At 38.5% G+C, this 25,840-nt stretch overlaps 2 protein-coding genes across 5 annotated transcripts in view; both read right to left on the bottom strand.

Moving 5' to 3' along the window:
* Window positions 1–1,092: 1,092 nt before the first annotated feature.
* Window positions 1,093–1,779, bottom strand: LOC112403251 (YEATS domain-containing protein 4-like). 2 transcript variants are annotated; one of them, XM_024750637.1, is made up of 2 exons: window positions 1,604–1,779; window positions 1,093–1,450 (listed from the first exon to the last, which is right to left on the bottom strand). In XM_024750637.1, the coding sequence occupies exons 1-2, from the start codon at window positions 1,777–1,779 to the stop codon at window positions 1,093–1,095; spliced, it is 534 nt and encodes a 177-aa protein (XP_024606405.1). The 2 variants fall into 2 exon arrangements, with proteins under 2 accessions (XP_024606405.1, XP_024606404.1); XM_024750636.1 differs by having other exon boundaries at window positions 1,093–1,779.
* Window positions 1,780–11,066: 9,287 nt separating this feature from the next.
* Window positions 11,067–25,840, bottom strand: part of GABRB2 (gamma-aminobutyric acid type A receptor subunit beta2) — a 283,903-nt gene continuing 269,129 nt past the window's right edge. For all 3 annotated transcript variants that reach the window (XM_024750626.1, XM_024750628.1, XM_024750625.1), the window contains one exon: window positions 11,067–11,511. In XM_024750626.1, the coding sequence (XP_024606394.1) occupies window positions 11,164–11,511 (348 nt within the window). In that variant the 3' untranslated portion in view covers window positions 11,067–11,163. The remainder of the gene's footprint in view (window positions 11,512–25,840) is intronic.

Here is a 25,840-nt window from a genome sequence, read left to right on the forward strand (position 1 = left end):
AACATTTAAAAAATGTAAACCTATAAACATAAAATGGAAATTTAGGAGTAAACACTTCTCTCTTCTTTTTGATCCCCTAAAGATTTTGGACTTGTTTCTAATTTCACTGTCAAAGATGCTGTACCTCCAAAAGCTAAACTGAGGCTGTAGAATATATCGGGTAGCAGCTAAGTAAAGGGGTTAAGGGCTTGGGATTTGGAGTTGGCCAGCTCTGGGATGCAATACCAATCATTGCCATTTTGTGTCCTCTGCAACATAGATATGGCAATTGCTCACACTTCACAGAGTTGTTTAGAGAATTGAATTCATAACACATTCTGGGAGGGGAGAGTGTCAGGTACTGGAACTATTTCTCAGGTTCTTCTTTCCTTCCTCCCTTTATTTTGTCTTGTCCTCTTCGCTTTCTTCCTCCTTCTCTCCTTTCCCAGGACACCAAGGTGGGAGCAGGTTCTTCTGCTCATCACTATGGTTTAGTGATTTTCAAACTGTTTTGTTTATCAACCAATAATAATACATTTTATTATTGTGATCAGGATGAAATTTCTTCTTTGCATTTCCCCTCTCCAACCACTGTGGCTTCATCTCAGAAATTTCTGGATACTTTCTTTTATTAGTTCTTTTTTTTTTTTTTTTTAATCATCTGTAAACTACATTTATTGTGCTTACTGGGCACTGGGCACATCAGATACAAAAGAGTTGGGATGGGGGCAGGTAAGAACTTAAGAAATTAAATATACACATTAATTTTACCACAAATTCTAACTAGGGACGTAGAAAATTTGTACAAATGATACTTTATAATGAAATTTTGATGTCTGTCAAAAGGATAAGCTATATATACAATGCAATAAAAATGTTTTAAAATTGGGCTTTAATATCACAGAACTACCCTGAAATGGGTTGATAAAATGCCTATACAGCATTATACACATATATTTCACATTAAAGATTTGACCCCATTGTTGAGAAATCTATGGTTGACAACTATATGTGCAGTTCCTCTAAGAAACATTGCAGCATTTGTAGTCCATCTCTCCTTTAAACTCCACCTTATTTTAGTTTTACTTACTATCGAGTTCTCTTCAGACCCGTTTATATTTCTTTTGTCTGATCATCTTCTTCGAGTTTCCTGATTTCATTTTTTAAACAATTTATAGTTTCACGACTTGCTTTTAATCTCTCCTTAAGCTCTGCAATTTCAAAGCTTGTTTTTTTTTTTTTTTCCGCAGCTTCTAATTTTTCTCTGGTTTTCACTTCAAGTTCTGCAAATTCTCTTTCATGCTTATAGGATCCTAAGGTAAGCTGACGAGATGTTAATAATTGTTGTATCATCGCTGTTGTGTCTTGAAATATCATTTCATCATAGAGCTCTGAAACCACTGTCTTTTTTCCCAGCATTGCATTGGTGTCTGATTGAAATAGCTTTAATAAATGAAATAGTGTTACAGGTCTTTCATTAGGATCAATGAAAAATATTTTGATGACTATTTCGAATTCACCCCAGCCTGCTTCAGTAATTTCATATGGAGGCTTAGTAACAACTCTTAAAGGACTGCCATAGCTTTCATGTAATTTAAATTGGATTTTCTTCACATATGCTGACATATCCTCATTTCTGTATGGTTTTACATATACTGTCCACTGATGGGTGTGCCCATCCTCTTCTCTTTTCTTTCCAAAATATCGAGCAACATTACCATAAATGATTGGTTTAACGGTAGTAACCCCCTTCACTCTCCCGCCGGATTCAGGCCCAGATTCTGCCATTCTCTTGAACATATTGTCCTACGGAAGAAGCCGGCGCCACCAGGGAAAGAGACCGGGGCCGGCGGACTCGCCACTCTGCTCAGAGGCCCTGCACCTCCCACGCGGTACCAGGAGCAGGGTTTCTAGCCGAGGGAGGACGGGTCAGCAGGACTCTGGGTGCTGAGGGATCACCAACGCCTCACCGCGGCAGGCGTCGCGGAGAGGAGAGCGGTGGAAAGCGGGACCTTTTTATTAGTTCTTCACTTTCAGGTTCATTCACTAAATTCCAGTCTACACAGGGTCTTTGGGGAGGTGGAAATGTGTGGGTAGCTTCCCTTGCCCACTGAATTTGTGCCCATGCTTCATCCCCAGAGTTGACATAGTGGAGAATCTTAGGGCTCATGACCCCCCTCCACCCCATCAGTGACAAAGTGCCCCAGAGCCTCCACCTTCACCTCCCTTTTCTCCCTTGGGTGCTCTCCCAGCAGTTCTTTGCCCCTTCAGGATTCTTTGCTCCTCTCCCAAATCCTTGCTCTGGTGGCTCTGTCTTATTCTCCGTCAGGGCCATGTGCCTGCTGAGTGGGCCCAGGAGGTGTTGTAGGAGAGTAAGGGGCTTCTGCTCTACTGGCAGGAGAGAGACAAAAGCCCTCTGAGTGAGTGATCTAAAAGCCAACCAGACTGTTTACATTGTGAAAACTTCTGCTGGCAATTTTCTGTACCTATTTCTACTAAAAAAGTTTCTCTATTTTTTGTTTTGAGAGTACACGAAAGTATTTTACTTTCTTACATTTATAAGGTGTCAGCTTCCAGGAAAGGGAAGAAAACTGATCATTCCACCACTATAATGGCACAGAAGCTTGTTCACTCTACACACACTCTCATGGAGCTTGTCATATGCTCCTTCCTCAATCTCGGTTTACGACTCTAAAACCTCAGCTTTAGAGGATTACGACTCTAAAACCTCAGCATGGATTTTTGGCACAAGAAAGATGAAAGTTTCTGTGTCTCTCTGGCCTTACTGTACCTGCCCATAAAGTAAAAGATTCAGTGCCATGGGGGCTTCTTGCATTCTCAGATTAATCTGGCATCACTGGGCTTGCAATTCCTCAAGACAACAACTGGAGGGTGCTCAGTAGTGACCGCCTCTTTAGATAGAGCTTGTTTCTCCCCAGTTACCCACAGTCCCCACCACTCCCTATGTATTACACCAGGCCTGTGTTATTTGTCTACAATTTCATTAAGCCCTGTGTCCACATTTGAGCTTCCAAGATATATCAATCCTTTAACTAAATTTTGTATCTCATTAGCCTTTTGACCTTCAGAACTGGAACCAATTATTCCCCACCCACTTTGGACATCTATTGCTAGAAATACTGTATTACTGATCCAATATCAAATTCATGCTTTTGAGTCTCAGCACTTTCCGAGGTGGAGTGACCAAGGACCCACTAGGTCCCAGATGGGAGTGCAGTGATGAATCTAACATCTTAAATGAAGCTGTAGAGGAAAAAAAAAACCACATTTCTTTCCTACTCCATGTTCCAGCCTGTTTGATTCTTTCATGGGTCAAAGACTGCCACTCTAGCGGCACACCTGGGCCAGTGCCACGGGCTGGCTTCCTAAGCTTCATTGTGCCATCTGCTCCGAGGTCTGCCATTTCCCCAGGTCACTACTGCTGAATGGTATGCAGGTCTCCACTTGCCTGGAACCTGCCGTTTTTCTCCTTCCCAGTCTCAGAGAAAGCATCCCTCCCTCTCTCCTTACCCTGAAAGACACTCATGTGCCTCAGTACTTGTGGGGCGCTAAGCATCATCCCTGAGTATCTTCCGGCAGTGTCTCCTTTCTATCCGATACAAATCTCTGAAATGAAAAGACATATATATATAAATACTAATAACCTAGTTGGCTACCTGAAACAAAAGGAGAGATCAGAACACGCACAAATCAAGATATCGATAAGAAGACCACCTAAGAAGCCTGATCGTTTGGGGCTTGTCTGCAACTTGTCATCCCGTGATCATTCCTTGGTTCTAGGCTATGTGGTGGGGTGATGCTGTAGTGGGCAATGTGCACATTTGGCTCATGCTCTGATACAGAGATTTGAAGAGACAAGAGTGTGTTTATTTTGTTGCTGTCTGCTTTAGGAAATCAAGGACTGTGGACTGATTGTGTCTCCTGCCATCCCTGAGAATTTTTCTCCCTAAACTGGTATTATTCTGGGAGGTGGATCTAAAGGTTTAGAAAAATACTCTGTATGGGAAATGTCATATGATATTTCATAATTAGAACAAGTTTCAGAAGAGAGCAAGGGTAGTTCCACTTTAGGATAATATAGTAGTTAGAATATGAGTGGGGGAATTTTCTCATTGCCAATTGATTAACTTTTTCGGGGGGAAATATCTGGGAATGTTCTCCTCCCAAGGTAAGTAACAGACCATGACCCCACCATTTCCTATTGGCCCTCTCAGCATACCCCGCCCACACAGGCTCATGAACACACACGCACACACATGCACACATGCACACACATGCACGCATGCACCACCAGTTATGTGAACGTGTTCATGGATTTGAGCATACATGTGTTTTCTCTGCTGGACAGAAATGTAGAAAGTCAGCATGAAGGATAGCAAATGCAAATGGAAGAACTGTACATTTCGAGACGATACGATGTGCAATTTGCAGTGTAAGCTGGCAGGAACCGGGTCTTCACTATAGGTGAGTTATTTTCAGTAGTGTCATTCCTTGGTAGCTATAGCTCCTTCTAATCGTGACTTCATTGGACAATTTTGCCCTGACAAAATTGTCAGGCCTTGCTCAGGTGGACAGAGTCTATGAGGTGCTATTTGGACATTCGAAAGTCAATAAGAGTGAGAGACACTAGGCTTGTCCCCAACTAATTCGCTGGCCTCAGGAGACTTCCCATGCATTTGAGAGCTTCCATATAATCCAAGAGGGTAGGGACCTTGTGAGCCTAAGCACTAATTTTCTAGTAGCATTACAAGGTCTGGCAGATGGCAGGCTCTCAGCAAATGTTTCTTGGGAAATGACCAAAATGAGTGAGAACTGAACATGCCTGGTCACCCACTTTTAATGATGAGGTGGAAAGAATTTGCAAGGAATTGCGGGTGAGTCCAGGCTGGGTAGGAATCCAAGTTCTTCTACTCTCACGGGCAAGGTACTTATTCTTTCCGATCTTGAATTTCTGCTACTCTTAGGAATATGGTAAGGATTAAGTAAGTATTCAATTCTCCAAGTACTTAGTGTAACGTCTTCAGAGGATATATGTAGAATGTTAAATGAATCACGTTTGTCATATGATTTTCATGATTGAAGCCAAGTTCTTAATTAATTACCCATAAGTATATAACCTAAGAGAACATTTAATAATTACTATGACGTTTTAGGTATCATGATAGAAGTCGTGATAAAACATGCTGAATATTCTAGTAACGATTATAAGTAATAATAGCAACAATACTACTGTTGTTGCTATCATCTACTGTCATCTACTGTTTACAAACCACTTAACGTGTTTGTACCATGCTAAGGACTTCTTACGGGTTATTTCGTTTCAACTACACAGCAGCTCTATGAAGGAGGTACAATTATATTTTTTTCTTCAGATAAGAAAAATGAGAGGCGGATGGATTAGATAGCTGCACAATCATGCACCTGATAGGTGACAAATCAGAGCTCAAACTCAAGGCTGCCCTAGAGCCCATCCCAAGTTCCCAAATTTTTGTTGCCTTTTAGAAAAGTTATAATTCTACATTCTAACTCGTATTCATAGATCAAAAAAAATTCTGAACTCAATGAAACCACTTATACACACATCGTTTTAAGTTTTATTTATACTTCTTAGTTCAAGAATTACACACTAGCCAACATTATTATATATTTACATGCTGAAAGTGGCTGTGATGTTTAAATCCAAGAAAATAATTCTTATGTGCTACTCATTTATAATCCTCATTTGTTACTATCTCATGTATCCCAGAGATTGTAGTAATCCTGTTTTTTAGAAAGACATGAAAATAAATGCAATGATATCCACTTGTGTTTTGCATTTTCTAGCCGTTGGAAAATGTGCATTATGTGCATATTAAGAAAGGCTACAAGGTAATTAGTAAGGCTGATAATCACTACATTGTGAAGAAACTAGAATATCACTTTTTATAAAAGGACAATTCAGAACTGTGCAGGGACAATATTCATAACAGAACTATTTAAACACCCATGCAAATAAAAACTTTAAAATGTTATGGAATTTAAATTATTTTCAACTTTGAATTAATATGTTTAAAATGAACACTGAACTCAAATTATTGAACTAAAAAGAGAAAGATACAAGCTGATGAAACTGTCAACTTGCTTCAGATGGTGCCAGGACACACATATGGGCATCAGAATAATGACGTGTGACAGGAAAGAGACATTTGGTTTTAAAGTTAAAAAAACACAAAGATTTGTTCTTCAGTTTGGATCGCATTTACCTTTTTCACAAAACAAATTCTCGAAGCAAATTAAAACCCGATGTCAGCGTTTTGCATTCATCTATGGATTTACAGAAATGTTTTACTTCAATTTGCAAATAACTAATAGATATTTAAGTGTTTTTTTTTTCTTAAATGACTTCTTTAGTGTGGTGTCTTAATTAGCATTCTGTTGGCTCCTTACTACTTTTTACAATGTTCCTAGTGTATTTGGAAAATATTTTTTAAACCTTTGGTGTGAAGCAGTGTCTTTTTTTCCCATTTTCCCTCATTTTTTCTTTTTCCTTTCTTTTTTTTTTTAATAATTCTGGAGTCTTTGGTTAAAAGGAACAATACCACCTAAGGACAAAATGCTATTATTAAAAAAAAGGTCTTCTCTATGTATTATGTGTAACACATTTCTGGAGCAGGTATGAATAAAAAGCATTTTTATTTCCTGAAGTGCCATCAATATAAACCTTTACTCTTTGAAAATTGAGATTTAAGTTATGATCTTTGATTTCTTAAACTCTTACATATAAAAAATTCTATCAAGTAATCAATGATCATTTCTGCTTTTCCCAGTTGACATTTCTAAGGCTATCTCTTGGTTGTTTCATCGACTACGTAAACACTATAGCATTTCCCATAGAGGGGGCAGGGAATGACTGAGCGGGCAAGTAAAAGAGTATGTGTGTTTGAATGTGTGTGTGTGTGTGTGTGTGTGTGTCTGTGTGATAGCAAATTGAAACCCTTCTGTCTGGGATCCCAAACCATTTATGCAAAAGGGTATTTAAATTTCTCTGCTGGGGCTGCAGCAACTGTACTTAGTAAAAAAATAAATAAAAATTAAGGGAAAAAAACCTAAACAATTATTTGTATCTATCGACTATTCATTTACAGCATGTTTAATTATTTACATAATAACACATCAACTTAAGCCATAAACAGAATCAGCATGTTGCCTTACCATAAAATACAAATTAGAAGTTAAAAATATTTAAGAAATCTGTTTTAATATTTACACACGTTCAGTGAAAGTTATGGTTGCTCACATTACATGGACTCTGTATACTCAGCAAAATGGCATGATTGCTACAGTTGAGAATATCTGCCCTAACCAACATGGTGGGGTTTAGTTATTTTTTTTCCTCCTCCTAGGAGGAATTTTTTTTTTTTCATTTTGTGTTTTCTTAAGACATTTTTCTTTTTAAATCACCAATGGACAAGGTTATTTGTTTCCTTGAAAAAGAGAATAGACAAGCAATGTGAAAACTAGTGAATTTCTATGTTCTGAGGTACAGTACTATTGTAGTGTCAAACTGTGCAGTGGTCCATAAGAACTGTAGGCATTGATTTGCTGAAAGAGAAATGCTCAGTACCCTGTATTACTTGTTTCAATATGTTGATTTGTCAGTTGCCAAATGAAAAATATTCATACACTGATTTAATGAAGGAAATAAACATATTAGCTTATTCCTTTTGTTTTCCAACGTATGAATGCATATATATGTATGTATGTTTACACGGATCTATATATACACATATATACATGTAGATATGTTGTAGACCTGCTTGTTGGCTGTTTTTGTTATTGAGTATGACTTTACTCATCAAATTGGACAACAGTTACCTATAGAAAATGGAAATTTGTCTTAGTTGCCAATTTAATGCGGGTCTTGCTTAAAATAAACGTGACTCATTTCCCCATTATGCATTCCACTGAACTTTCTCTATGCATTGTGCTTTTGTAAGCTGACAGATTTTTTGTGTTCCTAATGCTAGAATGTAAAGCCTTTTGGTTCCTAAACCATTTTTATTATTATTATTATTTTTTCACTTAGCACTGCTTTTGAAGAAATGAGAAAAGGTCTAGATGGCACTGCTTAAGTCTTTTCCCATTATTGAATTGCAGTAGAAAGAATTGTAACATTCCTTATGCAAACACATGATTATGTTGCATGAGTTTTCAGTTCTGAAAATGCATTTCATACCTACTAGCAGTCATGTACAATATATATACAGATTGAGATCAAAGATTGCATTTAGGCTGTGCATTATAGAGTCAGAATTTGCCTATGAATTTCACAAAGATGAAAAACACCTTAATTGCTGGCTATCTGGCTATTTCATTACCAAAAGAAAAACTATACATATATGTATAAACTGATAGTAATACCATATCAGAATTGCCAAAACATACTTTTGTGGTCCTTAAATTTAAAACACTGGATATCAAGCTGACTGGTCTTTTTGAAGACTTAAAGATCTAGCACCCCTCCCTGGCCCTCCCCCAATTTGGTGACTAAAATCCAATTCAAACACAATAAATATACACTTTAAGAATAAATTCTCTATCTACTGTTATCTCTGGGCAGGATGAGGCAGTTTTTTCTACCTACATGGTTACTGAATGCCAATATATGGATTTCGCTCTAGGGCTTCTGTTTCAAGGTCCCATCTTCTCCTTTTCCCTAGATTTTTCTTATCTCTGCAGGCGGAAATGAATCCCTGGTCATATGCTTTTGAGGCTCATGTTGCAAAGCTGCTTCTGTCCACTTTGATCTAGATTTCTCTGTTGACTTCCCTGGACATCAAAATTTTGTTGTAACCATAAATGGCAATATGAAGGATTTTTATGGCTTTTATGATAATTGCAATTAAGAGCCCACTTTTAGGTTGGAGCTCTGAGTTGTCTCTAGAAAAACCTTTCCAGAATGGCATTTTGGAGTTGTACACCTGAGTTATCAATATGCTCCTTCCTGATATATGCTACTCAAACTTTAAGCCCTAGTGACAAGGGGCAGGCACTTTTATTAGCGTGATGTCCCAAAATGATTGCCCAGGGGAAAGTATGTCCCTGGAGAAACTTGAGGAATCTCTGCTCTGAGCCCAGGGGCAGCATGTAGGTTGGATTCTGCCCAAAGATCATACTCAGAGGTGTTCAAGTGTATAATCAAAAAAATAAGGGCCAGAGTTCCCTATGCTGGTGAAAAAAAATATCATCCCATTTGGGGGGGCAAATTCAGAAAGCTGGATGCTAAACCTTTTTTTTTCTCTAATAGTGGGAATAGAAGGGCAGCAAGACTCCATCATATTTGAAGCTGCTGAATCATCAGGGAAAGAAAACATACATTTTATCCACAGGCAGATACTGGGCTTGGCTACTATGCACAATTAGGGATGTTACTCTGAAAAGAAGTGTTTATTTTTTTAAATAGAAGTAGCAAAGTCATCCTCCAAGAAAAAGTTCAGTCAAATCAAACTCTAAGGAAAAATGAGCAATTCACTATTTTCTCCGAGAAAGGCAAAATATGAACCGCACATCGACAGAATAAAATATATTAGCTTATTCTCTTGCCTGTCCAACATATGAATGCATATATCCAATTAGTATAGAAAGAAGCACAATGACATAATTTAAAAATTGAATAAAAACAGTACATCGTGCCTGCCTGATTATGTTATATATTTTTCTACAGTATCAACTGAGGCTCATAACATTCACCATGTTAACGTTATTCTGTTTTCCACGACTTTTCCTATTTTCTTTGACTAGGCAGGTTGCAACATACACAATGAAATCACCCTTAAAAATACCAAACCCAGCAAAACTACAAAGTAACCCTACTTGTGCACATAATCTTTGAAGTACTGTTTGCTATGAAAGATACAAAGGTGAACTTCACTGCCCATAAGGAAACATAGTTCTCTCAAAATCTCTCCAAAGCCTTACTTCGTCTGTCTCTTAATAAGAATATAATCAGAATTTCAGAAGCAAGAAAAGTTAGAAAAGACCATTAATCCTCTAAAGAAATGAACAAATCCTTCCTTTGAAATAACCTATTAAATTCAGAAATAAACTGTAGGAAAATGTTGTAGAGACAGCTGACACTGTCTGAGAAAAGCGTCCTGTTTGCTAGCTCTGTCTGTGCTTTATATTCATATATTGGAATGACTCCCAGTGTAACCTAAGATGATTCTAATTCCACTATCTTTTCTATTTGGGGGTTGTCTTTTTATTAGATAAACTATAAAAACCTCTCTAGGTATGCTGTCAAAAGCTTGTGAGGTTGGAGGAAAAAAATCTCTCTCGCTCTACCTTTCACCACTGAACACAGTATGTGTGGACCGGATGCTACAAGGGGCTGATAAGGGCCATGCTGCTCACTTGCTTTAATTTTGTTACAACAGCTGTTTCTGGATTTTCCACTCTGCTCTGGGTTATTAACTCTTAGTTTAACAACCTCGGAAATAGCCTCTTCGAAAAATTTCTTTGGCCCCCACGCATGAAAACATTCAGAAGTCTCCCCTTCTCTAAATGTCAAAGTAGAAGATGTTGGAGTTGATTCTTATGCTCAAGCAAACAGAGCCTGGCCAAACTGGTTTCCTGAGTCTCTGTCTTGACTCTCCCTATCCTGTTTGAACTACATGAGAACCTTCTACAATCCAGTGGGAATTAACTTCCCATGGCACCATTATCACCTTAATAAGACAGGCATAGACCATCTTCAGTTAGCATGTTTGTGTGGCACGGCAGACCGCATGCCAACCTTAGGAAGGAAGACGGGGAGTATCTGGGTACGACCGCTTCTCTGCGAAATGACTGATGACGCTATTGACCCTTCTAGAATATCTTCTAAATTACTGCCCTCCGTATAGGCTGTGTGCTAAGCAGATAAAGTGGGACACTCAGATTCAGTCTTGCCAGCATGTGTACAAATCACTTGCATTTTAACTGGAAAAACACAGGGACCTTAGTGTATTCATGACTTAGCAGAAGCAACCCAAATGGTATGAAATGGACCACAGGATAGGCCAGCAACTAAGGTATTTTAGCATCACTTTTGTCCTGGAGTGATGTGTTTTCCAAGTTCTACGTCAGGCTGTACAACTGGTTTGAGGAGGGATCTAGTCCTTGCTTCCCATGGGAGGCTATGTTTTAGTTCACATAGTAAAGCCAATAGACGATGTTGAAGAAGGAAAAAACCACTGGGAAGAATATGCGGGACCACCGATCTATGGCATTCACATCAGTCAAGTCGGGGATGGTGATTTTCAGTTGGGAGGCGCGTCTCCGCAGGCGGCTTTTCTTCTGTGCCACGTGCCGTTCCAGGGCATTTCGGCCAAAACTATGCCTGGGTAACCCGGCTTTCCGATACTGGATGCTGGAGGCATCGCAGGCCAGCATTGTGCTCCTGGGGTCTCCAAGTCCCAGCACAGCCTCGGAAGTGGCCATTTCATTTTTTATCTCAAGAGTGCTCAGTAATATGTTCTCATGGGGGTCCATCTGGAAAGGAGAAGAACCAAACAAGACTTTCAAAATAATAAGCCTTTAATGGTGATTATTACACAAGGCACTATGATATGTAGTTTAGAAATTTATCATAGTGGTTAAGAGAACTGGATTTGCAGTGACATGATCTAAATTTGAATTGTGGCTCTGCAACTATCACCTATGTGAGTTTCAGCTTCTTCATTTATTAAACGGTATAATAATCCAACCCTAGAGGACGGCTGTAATGACGTAAAAGTATAATAGATTGTTGCGAGTATCATTTTCATGATTTCTACTTAGAGCACACAGAAAATGGAAAGCATGACCCCCCCTTTAAAGAATTTACAGTCTTAATTACAACTACCTAAAAAATTAAACTGAACTAGGTATGAAATAACATTAGAGGATGAATTATTGAATTGTGCTCAAAATAGAAGCCTAACTACAGATGAATTCATGATAAAATTAGAACTAAAAACAGTAGGTGAGGAGAGGTCTTCAAGATGGCAGAGGAGAAAGACATGGAGATCACCTTCCTCCCCACAAATACATCAGAAATACATCTATGTGTGAAACAACTCCTACAGAACACCTACTGAATGCTGGCAGAAGACGGCAGACTTCCCAAAAGGGTCTTTGTGCTCCAGCCGGGTGGCAGGACTGTGTCTCTGAGGTGGGAGAGCTGAGATCAGGACATTGGTCCACCAAAGACCTCCTGACTCCATGTAATATCAAACAGTGAAAGCTCTCCCAGAGATCTCCATCTCAATGCTAAGACCCAGATCCACTCAAGGACCAGCAAGCTACAGTGCTGGACACCCTATGCCAAACACCTAGCAAGACAGGAACACAACCCCATCCATTAGCAGAGAGGCTGCCTAAAATCATAATAAGGTCAGAGACACCCCAAAACACATCACCGGATGTGGTCCTGCCCACCAGAAAGATAAGATCCAGCCTTATGCACCAGAACACAGGCACCAGTCCCCTCCACCAGGAAGCCTACACAACCCACTGAACCTACCTTAGATACTGGGGGCAGACACCAAAAACAATGGGAACTAAGAACCTGCAGCCTGTGAAAAGGAGACCCCGAACACAGTAAGTTAAGCAAAATGAGAAGACAGAGAAACACACAGCAGATGAAGGAGCAAGATAAAAACCCACCAGACCAAACAAAAGAAGAGGAAATAGGCAGTCTACCTGAAAAAGAATTCAGAGTAAAGATACTAAAGATGATCCAAAATCTTGGAAATAGAATTCAGAAAATACAAGAAACGTTTAACAAGGACCTAGAAGAACTAAAGAGCAAATAAACAATGATGAACAACACAATACATGAAATTAAAAATTCTCTAGAAGGAATCAATAACAGAATAACTGAGGCAGAAGAACAGATAAGTGATCTGGAAGAAAAAATAGTGGAAATAACTACTGCAGATCAGAATAAAGAAAAAAGAATGAAAAGAATTGAGGACAGTCTCAGAAACCACTGGGACAACATTAAACACACCAATATTCAAAATATAGGGGTCCCAGAGGAAGAAGAGAAAAAGAAAGGGACTGAAAATATTTGAAGAGATTATAGTTGAACACTTCGCTAATATGGGAAAATAAATAGTCAATAAAGTCCAGGAAGCGCTGAGAGTCCTATTCCGGATAAATCCAAGGAGACACATGCCAAGACACATATTAATCAAACTATCAGAAATTAAATACAAAGAAAAAATATTAAAAGCAGCAAGGGAAAAACAACAAATAATATACAAGGGAATCCTCATGAGGTTAACAGCTGATCTTTCAGCAGAAGCTCTGCAAGCCAGAAGGGAGTGGCAGGGCATATTTAAAGTGATGAAAGGGAAAAACCTACAATCAACACTACTCTACCCAGCAAGGATCTCGTTCAGATTTGACGGAGAAATTAAAACCTTTACAGACAAGCAAAAGCTAAGAGAATTCAGCACCACCAAACCAGCTTTACAACAAATGCTAAAGGAACTTCCCTAGACAGGAAACGCAGGAGAAGGAAATATCTACAATAACAAACCCAAATCAATTAAGAAAATAGTAATAGGAACATACATATCGATAACTACCTTAAATGTAAATGGATTAAATGCTCCAACCAAAAGACATAGACTGGCTGAATGGATACAAAAACAACACCTGTATATATGCTGTCTACAAGAGACCCACTTCAGACCTAGGGACACATACAGACTGAAAGTGAGGGGATGGAAACAGATATTCCATGCAAATGGAAATCAAAATAAATCTGGAGTAGCAATTCTCATATCAGACAAAATAGACTTTAAAATAAAGACTATTATAAGAGACAAAGAATGACACTACATAATGATCAAGGGATCGATCCAAGAAGAAGATATAACAATTGTAAATATTTATGCACCCAACATAGGAGCACCTCAATACATAGGCAAATCCGAACAGCCATAAAAGGCGAAATTGACAGTAACACATTCATAGAAGGGGACTTTAACACCCCACTTTCACCAATGCACACATCATCCAAAATTAAAATAAATAAGAAAACACAAGATTTAAATGATACATTAAACAAGATGGACTTAATTGATATTTATAGGACATTCCATATAAAAACAACAGAATCCACTTTCTTCTCAAGTGCTCATGGAACGTTCTCCAGGATAGATCATATCATGGATCACAAATCAAGCCTTGGTAAATTTAAGAAAATTGAAATTGTATCGAGTATATTTTCGACCACAACGCTATGCGACTAGATACCCATTAGAGGAAAAAATCAGTAAATATACAAACACATAAAAGCTAAACAATACACTACTAAATAACCAAGAGATCACTGAAGAAATCAAAGAGGAAATAAAAAAATACATAGAAACAAAGGACAATGAAAACATGACAACACAAAATCTATGGGATGCAGCAAAAACAGTTCAAAGAAGGAAGTTTATAGCAATACAATCCTACCTCAAGAAACAAGAAACATCTCAAATAAACAACCTAACCTTATACCTAAAGGAACAAGGGAAAGAACAAACAAAACCCAAACTTAGTAGAAGGGAAGAAATCATAAAATCAGAGCAGAAATAAATGAAATAGAAACAAAGAAAACAACAGCAAAGATCAATAAAACTAAAAGCTGGTTATTTGAGAAGACAAACAAAATTGATAAACCATTAGCCAGACTCATCAAGAAAAAGAGGGTGAAGACTCAAATCAACAAAATTAGAAATGAAAAAGGAGAAGTAACAACTGACACTGCAGAAATACAAAGGATCATGAGAGATTACTACAAGCAACTATATTCCAATAAAATGGACAACCTGGAAGAAATGGACAAATTCTTAGAAAAGCACAACCTTCTGAGACTGAACCAGGAAGAAACAGAAAATAGAAACAGACGAATCACAAGCACTGAAATTGAGACTGTGACTAAAAATCTTCCAACAAATGGAAGCCCAGGACCAGATGGCTTCACAGGCGAATTCTATCAAACATTTAGAGAAGAGCTAACACCTATCGTTCTCAAACTCTTTGAAAAGACAGCAGAGGGAGAAATGCTCCCAAACTCACTCTACGAGGCCACTATCACCCTGATATCAAAACCAGACAAAGATGTCACAAAGAAAACTACAGGCCAATATCACTGATGAACATAGATGCAAAAATCCTCAACAAAATACTAGTAAACAGAATCCCACAGCACATTAAAAGGATCATACACCATGATCAAGTGGGGTTTATCCCAGGAATGCAAGCATTCTTCAATATATACAAATCAAGCAATGATACACCATATTAACAAACTGAAGGATAAACACCATATGATCATCTCAATAGATTCAGAAAAAGCTTTTGACAAAATTCAACACCCATTTATGATAAAAACCCTCCAGAAAGTAGGCGTAAAAGGAACTTACCTCAACATAATAAAGGCCATATATGACAAACCTACAGCCAACGTCATTCTTAATGGTGGAAAACTGAAACCATTTCCTGTAAGATCAGGAACAAGACAAGGTTGTTCACTCTTACCACTATTATTCAACATAGTTTTGGAAGTTTTAGCCACAGCAATCAGAGATGATAAAGAAATAAAAGGAATCAAAATCGGAAAAGAAGAAGTAAAGGTGTCACTGTTTGAAGATGACATGATACCATACATAGAGAATCAAAAGATGCTACTAGAAAACTACTAGAGCTAATCAATGAATTTGGTAAAGTAGTAGGATACTAAATTAATGCACAGAAATCTCTTGCATTCCTATACAGTAATGTTGAAAAATGTGAAAGAGAAATTAAGGAAACACTCCCATTTACCATTGCAGCAAAAAGAATAAAATACCTAGGAATAAACCTACCTAAGGAGACAAAAGACCTGTATGCAGAAAACTATATATTTCTGTATGCAGAAAACTATATAAGACACTGATGAAAGAAATGAAGATGATACAAACAGATGGAGAGATATATCATGTTCTTGGACTGGAAGAATCAACATTGTGAAAATAACTACACTACCCAAAGCAATCTACAGATTCAATGCAATTCCTATCAAACTACCAACGGCATTTTTCACAGAGCTAGAACAAAACATTTCTCAATTTGTATGGAAACACAAAAGACCCCAAATAGCCAAAGCAATCTTGACAAAGAAAAACGGAGCTGGAGGAATCAGGTTCCCGGACTTCAGACTATACTACAAAGCTACAGTCATCAAGACAGTATGGTACTGGCACAAAAACAGAAATATAGATCAATGGAACTGGATAGAAAGCCCACAGATAAACCCACACACATATGGTCACCTTATCCTTGAAAAAAGAGGCGAGAATATACAATGGAGGAAAGACAGCCTCTTCAAGTAGTGGAGCTAGGAAAACTGCACAGCTACAAGTAAAAGAATGAAATTAGAACACTCCCTAACACCATACACAAAAATAAACTCAAAATGGATTAAAGACCTAAATGTAAGGGCAGACACTATAAAACTCTTAGAGGAAAACACAGGCAGAACACTCTATGACATACATCACAGCAAGATCCTTTTTGACCCACGTCCTAGAAGAATGGAAATAAAAACAAAAATAAACAAATGGGACCTAATGAAACTTAAAAGCTTTTGCACAGCAAAGGTAACCATAAACAAGATGAAAAGACAACCCTCAGAATGGGAGAAAGTATTTGCAAACGAAGCAACTGACAAAGGATTAATCTCCATAATTTACAAGCAGCTCATGCAGCTCAATATCAAGAAAACAAATAACCCAATCCAACAATGGGCAGAAGACCTAAATAGACAGTTCTTCAAAGAAGATATACAGATTGCCAACAAACACATGAAAGGATGCTCAAAATCACCAATCATTAGAGAAATGCAAATCAAAACTACAATGAGGTATCACCTCACACCAGTCAGAATGGCCATCATCAAAAAATCTACAAACAATAAATGCTGGAGAGGGTGTGGAGAAAAGGGAACCCTCTTGCAGTGTTGCTGGGAATGTAGATTGATACAGCCACTGTGGAGAACAGTATGGAGGTTCCTTAAAAAACTAAAAATAGAACTACCATATGACCCAGCAATCCCACTACTGGGCATATAACCTGAGAAAACCATAATTCAAAAAGAGTCATGTACCACAATGTTCATTGCAGCTCTGTTTACAATAGCCAGGACATGGAAGCAACCTAAGTGTCCATCGACAGATGAATGGATAAGGAAGATGTGGCACATATATATATACAATGGAATATTCCTCATCCACAATAAGAAACGAAATTGAGTTATTCGTGGAGTGCTGGATGGACCTAGAGTCTGTTATACAGAGTGAAGTAAGTGAGAAAGAGAAAAACAAATACTGTATGCTAACACATATATATGAATCTAAAAAAAAAAAAAGTGGTTGTGAAGAACCTAGGGGCAGGACCGGAATAAAGATGCAGATGTACAGAATGGACTTGAGGACATGGGGAGGGGGAAGGGTAAACTGGGACGAAGTGAAAGAGTGGCACGGACATATATACACTACCAAATGTAAAACAGATAGCTAGTGGGAAGCAGCCGCATATCACAGGGAGATCAGCTTGGTGCTTTGTGACCACCTAGAGGGGTGGGATAGGGAGGGTGGGAGGGAGCGCAAGAGGGAGGAGATATGGGGATATGTGTGTTGGTATAGCTGATTCACTTTATTATAAAGCAGAAACTAACACACCATTGTAAAGCAATTATACTCCAATAAAGATGCTAAAAGAAAGAAAAAGAAATAAATCTTTTATTCATTGCCAAGAAAAAAAAAAAACAAAAAAAGAACAGAAAAGAAAAACCGCAGGTAACATATATTAAGCACTTGATATACACACCAGAAACATTTTTGTATAACTTCATTTAATTGATGTGTCTTAATGCCCAGTTACAAGATGTCACCTTAAATTTGCAGTGTCTTTGTAAATAGGGTAAAGGAAGAATTCTGAACAATAAAAATGCAGGCAACATGTGACTTGCCAAAATGCAATAGAATTCAGAACAACAAGGAACTTGAAAATAAGAGCTGAACAGACTGTGGGTGGTGGAGGGATGAATGGGGTGAGGAATTGACTTGCAATGGAAGGGAAGCAGGCAGGACTTAAGAGTTAGCCCAGAGTTATCTATACTGAGTTGAATTCTGGGCCCAGGGAGTAGAATTAAGGTGGCTGTGTAGATACAGTGACCCTTTTTTCTCTTGGATTATTTCTTCTTGGCAAAGCTAAAGTAAAGGATGAATACTGACATCACGAATCCCCCAAATTAAATGATTATGTAATGCTTTTTGTTCTGTAAGCAGGGAAGATTTTTGTGTCTTATTTTTAAGAGGCCTCCATCGCTCTGGATAATAAAACTTAACTGCAACAAGCTATTATTAACAATATAGTACATTTATTTTGGTGATGACTCAGAATATATCTATTGCCAATAATTAAAAAAATTTTTTTAAATCAATTTTTGTGTATTTTACTTTTTCTGTTTCCAGTTTTACTGAGAAATAACTGACATATATCACTGTATAATTTTAAGGCACACAGCATGATGGTTTGATTTACATATATTGTGAAATGATTACCATAATAGGTTAAGCTAACATCCATCTTCTCATGTAGATACAACACAAAGAAAAGAAAAAAAAAAGGAAAAGAAATTTGTGATGAGAACTCTTAGGATTTACTCTCTTAACTTTCCTGTGTATCATACAGCTGTGTTCACTATAGTCATCACGTTGTACAGTATATCCCTAGTAACTATTTATCTCATAACTAAAATTTGTACCTAGTGCCTGGAACATAGCAGATGCTCAAGAAATAAATGCTGATTGAATGAAATTAATTTTGTGACACTTAATATCTCACTTAACGTCTTCATGCTTCAACAATACGATGGATTTAATTTGGCAACACCATTCTGAAGACTGGAACTGCATGGGACTACCCCTTGAGTTCCTTTTCTACTCTAAGGCTTCTGCCTCTATTCATACAGGTCTCTTGCTAGAGCAGCAGGCTCAGGCGCCCGAGATCTGGAAACATTTCCAATGATACCCTGGACCACTTATATGGCAGATGCCCCATTTTTATGCACGAGAATGGAATTTAGTGAGTAGTGTCTAGTAGCTAAGACTAAGCATTTTACATACTGACCTTTCAGTTTCCCATTAGTCCTCTGGGATCAGCACAGATCTCATGCTCAGGAGATAAGGCACAGAGAGGTTAAGAAACTTAACACAAGTTCACCCAGTGGATAGGTGGCAGAGCAGGAACTGCAATCAGGTCTCTTTCACTGTGCCATGCTAAGGCACAGCTACAGCACCAAACCCCTAGAGCACTCTACAACTCATAAAAAGAAGACGGTCTCAGTGCATGGTAGGGGCAGTCACTTGGAGGCTTGCAAAATTTCCTTAATGAGGGGGTAGATGAGAGTGTCTTGATTTAAATACATCACTAAAGATGAGAGCTAATGTAAAGTCCTGTTAACTATAACACTTGCAAGTAAGTAAACATCTGTGGTTTGAATGTTCATCAGCCCCACTAGCAAAAATTCTATTTAAGGAACCACCAATTCCCCACTCTCAGTTTCTGTGCTTCAGGTGTGGCCATAGCCAATCAGAGCAATCCTGACATGGTGCTTGTTTCAGTGATGGATACATGCCCATTTCAGAACCAATGGCATGTCATGAGCCTTCGGATAGGCATACCAGAGTAAAGACTCTCAAACTTTTCCACTGGATTTGTACCTAGAAGTATGCGGCCCTGAATCTACTGAATCTGTTTAGATGCTTCAACTGCAAGAGGAAATCCTAACTTGAAAAGGAGCAAACATAAGCAGACATGGAGAATCCATGACCTGATGACACTGCGTCTGTATCTGGACATGCCTGACTTGCTGATGCTCTAAGCAAGATAATGCATGTCTCTATTTTTTTTTTTTTTTTTTTTTTGGCTTAAGCCATTGTGAGCTGAGTTTCCTATTACTTGAGACTCGAAGAATCTTAACTGAGACACAATTCATCTTGTTTATGGGTCTCAACAACCCTATAACATAGGCAGGGCAGGAAAGACATTAGAGACAGTTTCCACCTATAATAAGAATTTTTCACAACTCCAACTGAAATTAAGGAACTCTGCTAGAGTAATACAATCTTCAGTATGCAGAACAGTGTTGGGTTTCATCCTTCTGGCTGGGACCAAAAGCATCTAGCGGCTGCTGGGTTTGGTGGCTAGCTTGTTAACTGGATGCATTTTCCTTTCTCCCCCTTGTCTTGTTTACTACTCTCTTCCCTTCAAAGGACGTGAACTGTGTTGGGAGCAAAGATCAAGGGTAAAAGCTTTGTATATGCGTTTCAACAGGCTCTTTTATATGTACCTCAAGTGGTGAAAGGGGAGAGCCTTTTTAATTTATTATGTGGAGCTTGTAATAGTAAATTATCTGTAGAGTTTATTTACTTTTAATCACCTTTATTGTTTAAATAAAATAAAAATAAATAAAAATAACTTTTATGCATGTGAAATTGAACTATTTTCTTTCCTTTTTTCCCCTTTGAAATATTTGTTTTTGGAAGGTGGTTGCTGATGTGAGGGTTTTTTTTGAAGGATGTACCTACTGCACCACTGCAGAATACGCTGTATTTCCATTTTACAGGTCAGGAAACTGAAGTTCAGAAAAATGAAGTGAGTTAATTAAGATCTTCCTACTTGTAAGTAATAAAACAGTGTAATGGCTCCTGTCTATTGATGATTATTTCAATGCAATAAGATTCCATGCTGCCTTCAGCATCTCCTAAAATTAGCCAAGGAAGCCTGACTCAGGTAGTGGTTTGGTGGGGGCAGAGTCTATTTCAGTGGCTCCCAAACTTTCATGTGCACCAGAGTTCCCTGGGAAGCCTTGTTAAAACACAGATCTCTGGGCCCCCTCCCAGAATTCCTCAGTTAGTAAGTCTGGGAGGCTCAGTAATCTGCATTTCTAAAAAGGTCCCAGGTGATGCTGGGCTAGGGTTCACGTTTGGAAAACTACTGGTCTGTTGTACAGTAGGAGAAGGACGTGACTAAATAAAGCAGCAGCAGAGGCCTTGAGGAACAATGAAAAAGCTGAAGTTCTAACCACTGTCCACACCATCAAGCTGAAAAGCAGTTTTCATAGAGAGAGAACACATGTAACTTCCATTTATTATTTACTAGAGACAGGCATTGGGTTAAAGTCTTTACACAACTGTAATATTTAATCTTTTTAAAGAATTTTTTAATTTTAATTTTTTCTACAATTTTGAAAGGTTACTTTCCATTTATAGTTATTCCAAAATATTAGCTATATTCCCTGTGTTGATACATCCTTGTATTCCCTGTGTTGTATACATCCTTGAGCCTACCTTATACCCAGTACTTCGTACCTTCCACTCCCCCATCCCTATGTTGCCCCTCCTCCCCCTCCCCTCTGGTAATCACTAGTTTGTTCTCTGTATCTGTGAGAATGTTCTTTTCCTGGTATATTCACCAGTTTGTTGTAGTTTTAGTATTCCACATATAAGTGATAACATACAGTATTTGTCTTTCTCTGTCTGACTTATTTCACTTAGCATAATGCCCTCCAAGTCCATCCATGCTGCTGCAAATGGCAAAAATTCATTCTTTTTTATGGCTGAGTAGTATTCCATTGTGTGTATATACCACATCATCTTTATCCATTCATCTGTTGATGGACACTTAGGTTGTTTAGGTTGTAATGTTTAATCTTGACAATAACATATGAGGAAGTTATTATTATTAATAGCCTCATTTTAAAAATAAGGAGATTGAGAATTAAGGATAGTTAGTGATCTGCCCAGAGCTGCAGTTAATAAGTAGTACAGCTGGCATTTAATCTGTTTGTTCCATGGTTCCTGCTCCTAAGGATGAAACGATACAACTGCATATCTTGACACTTTCTTCAATTATAAGTTCTTTCTTGGAATGCCTTCTCAGTATCAGGCTGTACTTAGGTGATGAAATTTCAGAAAATGGAAGGAATAACAACTGTCATGTGAATTTAGCTAATCTGTTTTAAAAATGAGTCTCCATCCCACCCTTTCCAGACTTGCCCAAGTGGCCTTCCTAATTGCCTTTCTCTTCACTTGTCTTGTAGAGACACAGGAGAAACCACTAAACTGTCCCTTTTTTTGGTAAGAACATTAACAAGAGATGGTTCCTCTTTAACTTATCAGAAAGAGCATGGAGCAATCTCTACTGCCCTGGAAAACGTAAAAAAATACTGATCAATACTTTTTGTCTTGTAATTTTCACCTATTTAAACACCCATGAGATTACTGTTGACAGTACTTAAAATGAGAGAGAAGGAAACCAAAAATACATGAAGGGAAACAGATGAAAGGGAGAGACTGATGAATAAATTGTCCTTCTCTGTAGATAAACTGCCTTTGCAAGAAGCTTGCTGCAGGCCTTGCTTTTGTCCAAGGGTCTACACTACTGGCTTTCTACAGTTGACTTTTAACTCACAAGTGTCCATTCCCGACAAGGGTTTTAGGAGAGGCCCTACTAAGCAGGCCAATGCCAATAAAAAAAAGTCCTCTGTTCCCCGTTCAACAATCTGCTGTTGAAATTATGCTTTACCTGGAATTACTGTGCTTATCAATCAAGAATGAAATGCTGAAATTTGGGGAAACAGACTGATTTATTTGCACCAGCATTCTGGACCTTCCACAAATGATCCTCTGTGAAGGAGGGCAGTTTTCACATAGACTGTTCAGCTGTTCTGTTAGGTAGAGGGAGGGACTCCTTTTCCAGACTGATCCATGCACTGATGGTTATAACAGTGGCAACTTCATGCTAAACATTTGGATTAAGAGGTTTTCTTTTCCTTCTTCCCATTCCCATCCCAACATCTTTCTCCAAAAAGAAAAGAAACACATTTGGTTAACCGAGTTCCACTTTGCTTAAAAGATACTGCATTAAACAATGAAGAGTGGACCTTATTTTTATATAATAGATAGCTAATTCCAGGACTGATTTCAGGTTTGCTGCTTCTTTTCATGAAACTTTTTCAGTGATAGGTATATGTTCTGGAGAGATGTCCTTGTCCTATTGTCTTATATAGAGAAACAAATCGCATCCGTCAGTGACCCAGCAGCATCACACGCTTATCTTGGGAAGGGACAACAGGGCTATTTTAAATCCCAGTTCACCACTCATATCATCCAGAGAAGAGTGAGAAAGTGCAAAAAAAATCCAAGAAATCCTCACTCTGCAATTTTCAATTACTGTGACTAGTGTGTGGGTAGGAGACCTTGTTTTATTGTCCATGAAATGACATTGTGCCCTGAGTAACTTTAAATGTTAAGGCAATGAACTGTTAACCGCCCGGGAATATCCAAAACACTCTTTCCAAGAGAAAATCACTCTGAAACTACCTAGCGCGCACTCAGCGTTCTAAGAGGTGAAAGCAAATTTTACCCAACTAGAATATGAAATGGAGATCCAAGAGAAGGCCAACATCTTTGACTTTTCGAATCTCTCTACCGAAGTAAATGGAGAAATAGTAACCAGATATGGAGTTTAGAACTGGAATATAAATAATAGGAGAATATTGCTGAGATACCAGGTAGTTGCAGAAGGATGGCCATTTTTAATAAAAGCTAGTAGAAAAATAAAAGGGCTGAGGTTATTTTTACCCTTTCTTTTTTGCTTCTATGAGGCTATTGTAAATGTTTGAAATCTCACAACCATATTATGAGGAGTTAGTGTTATCAGCATTTTGTAAATAACCCTTCCCACCAAAATCCCAAAGCTCTTGGGTAGTTAAGTGGTAAAACAATAATTTAAATTTATGTTTGCAGATTCAAACCTTGTACTTTTTCTACTAAGTATTTTCACTATGGGGTAAAATATTTATGAAGTGGACACGGGTGGCATTAAGATATGAGCGACTTAATTGTTTTGATTTTCAATTTTTAAATTCTCATGGGTAAATCATGTGAATACATATCTTGAGGTTATCTTAGTGGACTGATTCATTGTTAAGGAATCACATTAATGTGATTAATGTGATAATCCATCTGGACACGTGGATAAACCAAGTGAGCTTGGTGAGGTTTTAAGTTCTTGTTTCAAGTGACAGTGAAGCTTTTAGATGAAGTAAGAGGTAGACCTCAGGAGCAGAGAGAGTAAGGCTCTTCTCTCCAAAGGACCCCAGAAGAGAAGGCTTTTATAAAAGTTATGACGAATACAGGGTCAGTTGTAAAAAAGACACTCAACAAGCCTGGCCTGTCCAGTGGACTGAGGCTCCTCATGTGGGTCTGAAAGGTAAAGGCTGAGAGGTAAAGGCTTTTTGGTCCCCTCAAATGGGTCTCTGCCCCTTCCAACACTCACAGCAGAGTGGAAAGAACACCAACTCTAGAGATGAGAGCCAGTTCTAATCCTGGCGGATTCTGGGCACCGGTATTCTTCTTCTAGAAAGTCTATGTGAATTTAGGGAAGTCTTTGCTAACTCCTTTTACCAGGGTCAGTCTTCTTGATACTGAATCTCGCTGAATCCTTGTTTCCCTCATGATGGCAAACATGTATCCTGTTGCTTATGTGTCCCTAATGCTGACCACTACTGTTGATACAAAGTAAGTACTCAGAATAAAACTTGCTAAATTGAATTACTGAGAGGGTTAGACTAAGTCCAGGATCACACATTCAAATCCGGCTAAGGGGGGCTTCGCTGGTGGCGCAGGTGTTAAGAATCCGCCTGCCAATGCAGGGGACACGGACGGCTTCGAGCCCTGGCCTGGGAGAATCCCACATGCCGCGGAGCAACTAAGCCCGTGTGCCACAACTACTGAGCCTGCGCTCTAGTGCCCGCGAGCCACAACTACTGAAGCCTGCATGCCTAGAGCCCGTGCTCCTCAATAAGAGAAGCCACTGCAATGAGAAGCCCACGCACCGGAACAAAGAGTAGCCCCCGCTCGTTGCAACTAGAGAAAGCCCACGTAGCAGCAACGAAGACCCAACGCAGCCAAAAATAAATTAATTAATTTTAAAAAAGGAAAAAACAATCTGGCGAAGGATATCATATAAAAGCATGAAGTAGGTGTAATGAAGAATAAGAAGAGATTGTAGTTAACCAGACTATAAAAATACAGGCCTGCCTGGAGGGCATTTAAATTCAAATTTTTAGAGATCATTGCAATGGTCAAAATCACAACTAAGGGTTCAGACCGCAGGCTGCTGCATCAAATTCCTTTCAGATTTAATTTATTAAAAGTTTGCCTTTCAGTTCCATTTAACCTATAATTACCAACTGCTTTTTAAAAAACTATATGGCATAAAATAGGAATAATGAATAAGGAAAATTCTCCTAGCAAAAAGCCTCAGTCTTGCATTTCCCTTGCAAACTGTGATCTTGATACAGGGCTAGTGTGCTTTCCTAACAGTGTGAGGCCTCGCTATGGCAAATTCTGCAGTACTTCTTTGGGCTGGAACTTAAGTAGTGTTCCTCATTTTTGTGGCTTAATCTCTTCCATTGCTTTTATTCTCACAAAATCAAATTCACTTCTCTTGAAAAATTATTACTTTCTAGTTATGTGTTAATTTGTGTGGGATTCATTGGGAATGACACATAAATCGCACATTACTGATTTTCCACATAACAGTTGGATGGAAATAGAAGGATAAATGTTACATTTGGGGGAAAGGCGAGTACATCTGTTTTTCTTCTTTTTTTTTTTAAAGTATCTGCTGGGGAGGCCACTTTATTATTATTTTTGGCTGTGCCACGTGGCTTCCGGGATCTTAGTTCCCTGACCAGGGATTGAACCCAGGCCCACGCAGTGAAAGC

The sequence above is a fragment of the Neophocaena asiaeorientalis genome, unplaced genomic scaffold (assembly GCF_003031525.2).
Source record: "Neophocaena asiaeorientalis asiaeorientalis breed wild unplaced genomic scaffold, Neophocaena_asiaeorientalis_V1.1 scaffold527, whole genome shotgun sequence".
NCBI lineage: Eukaryota > Metazoa > Chordata > Mammalia > Artiodactyla > Phocoenidae > Neophocaena > Neophocaena asiaeorientalis.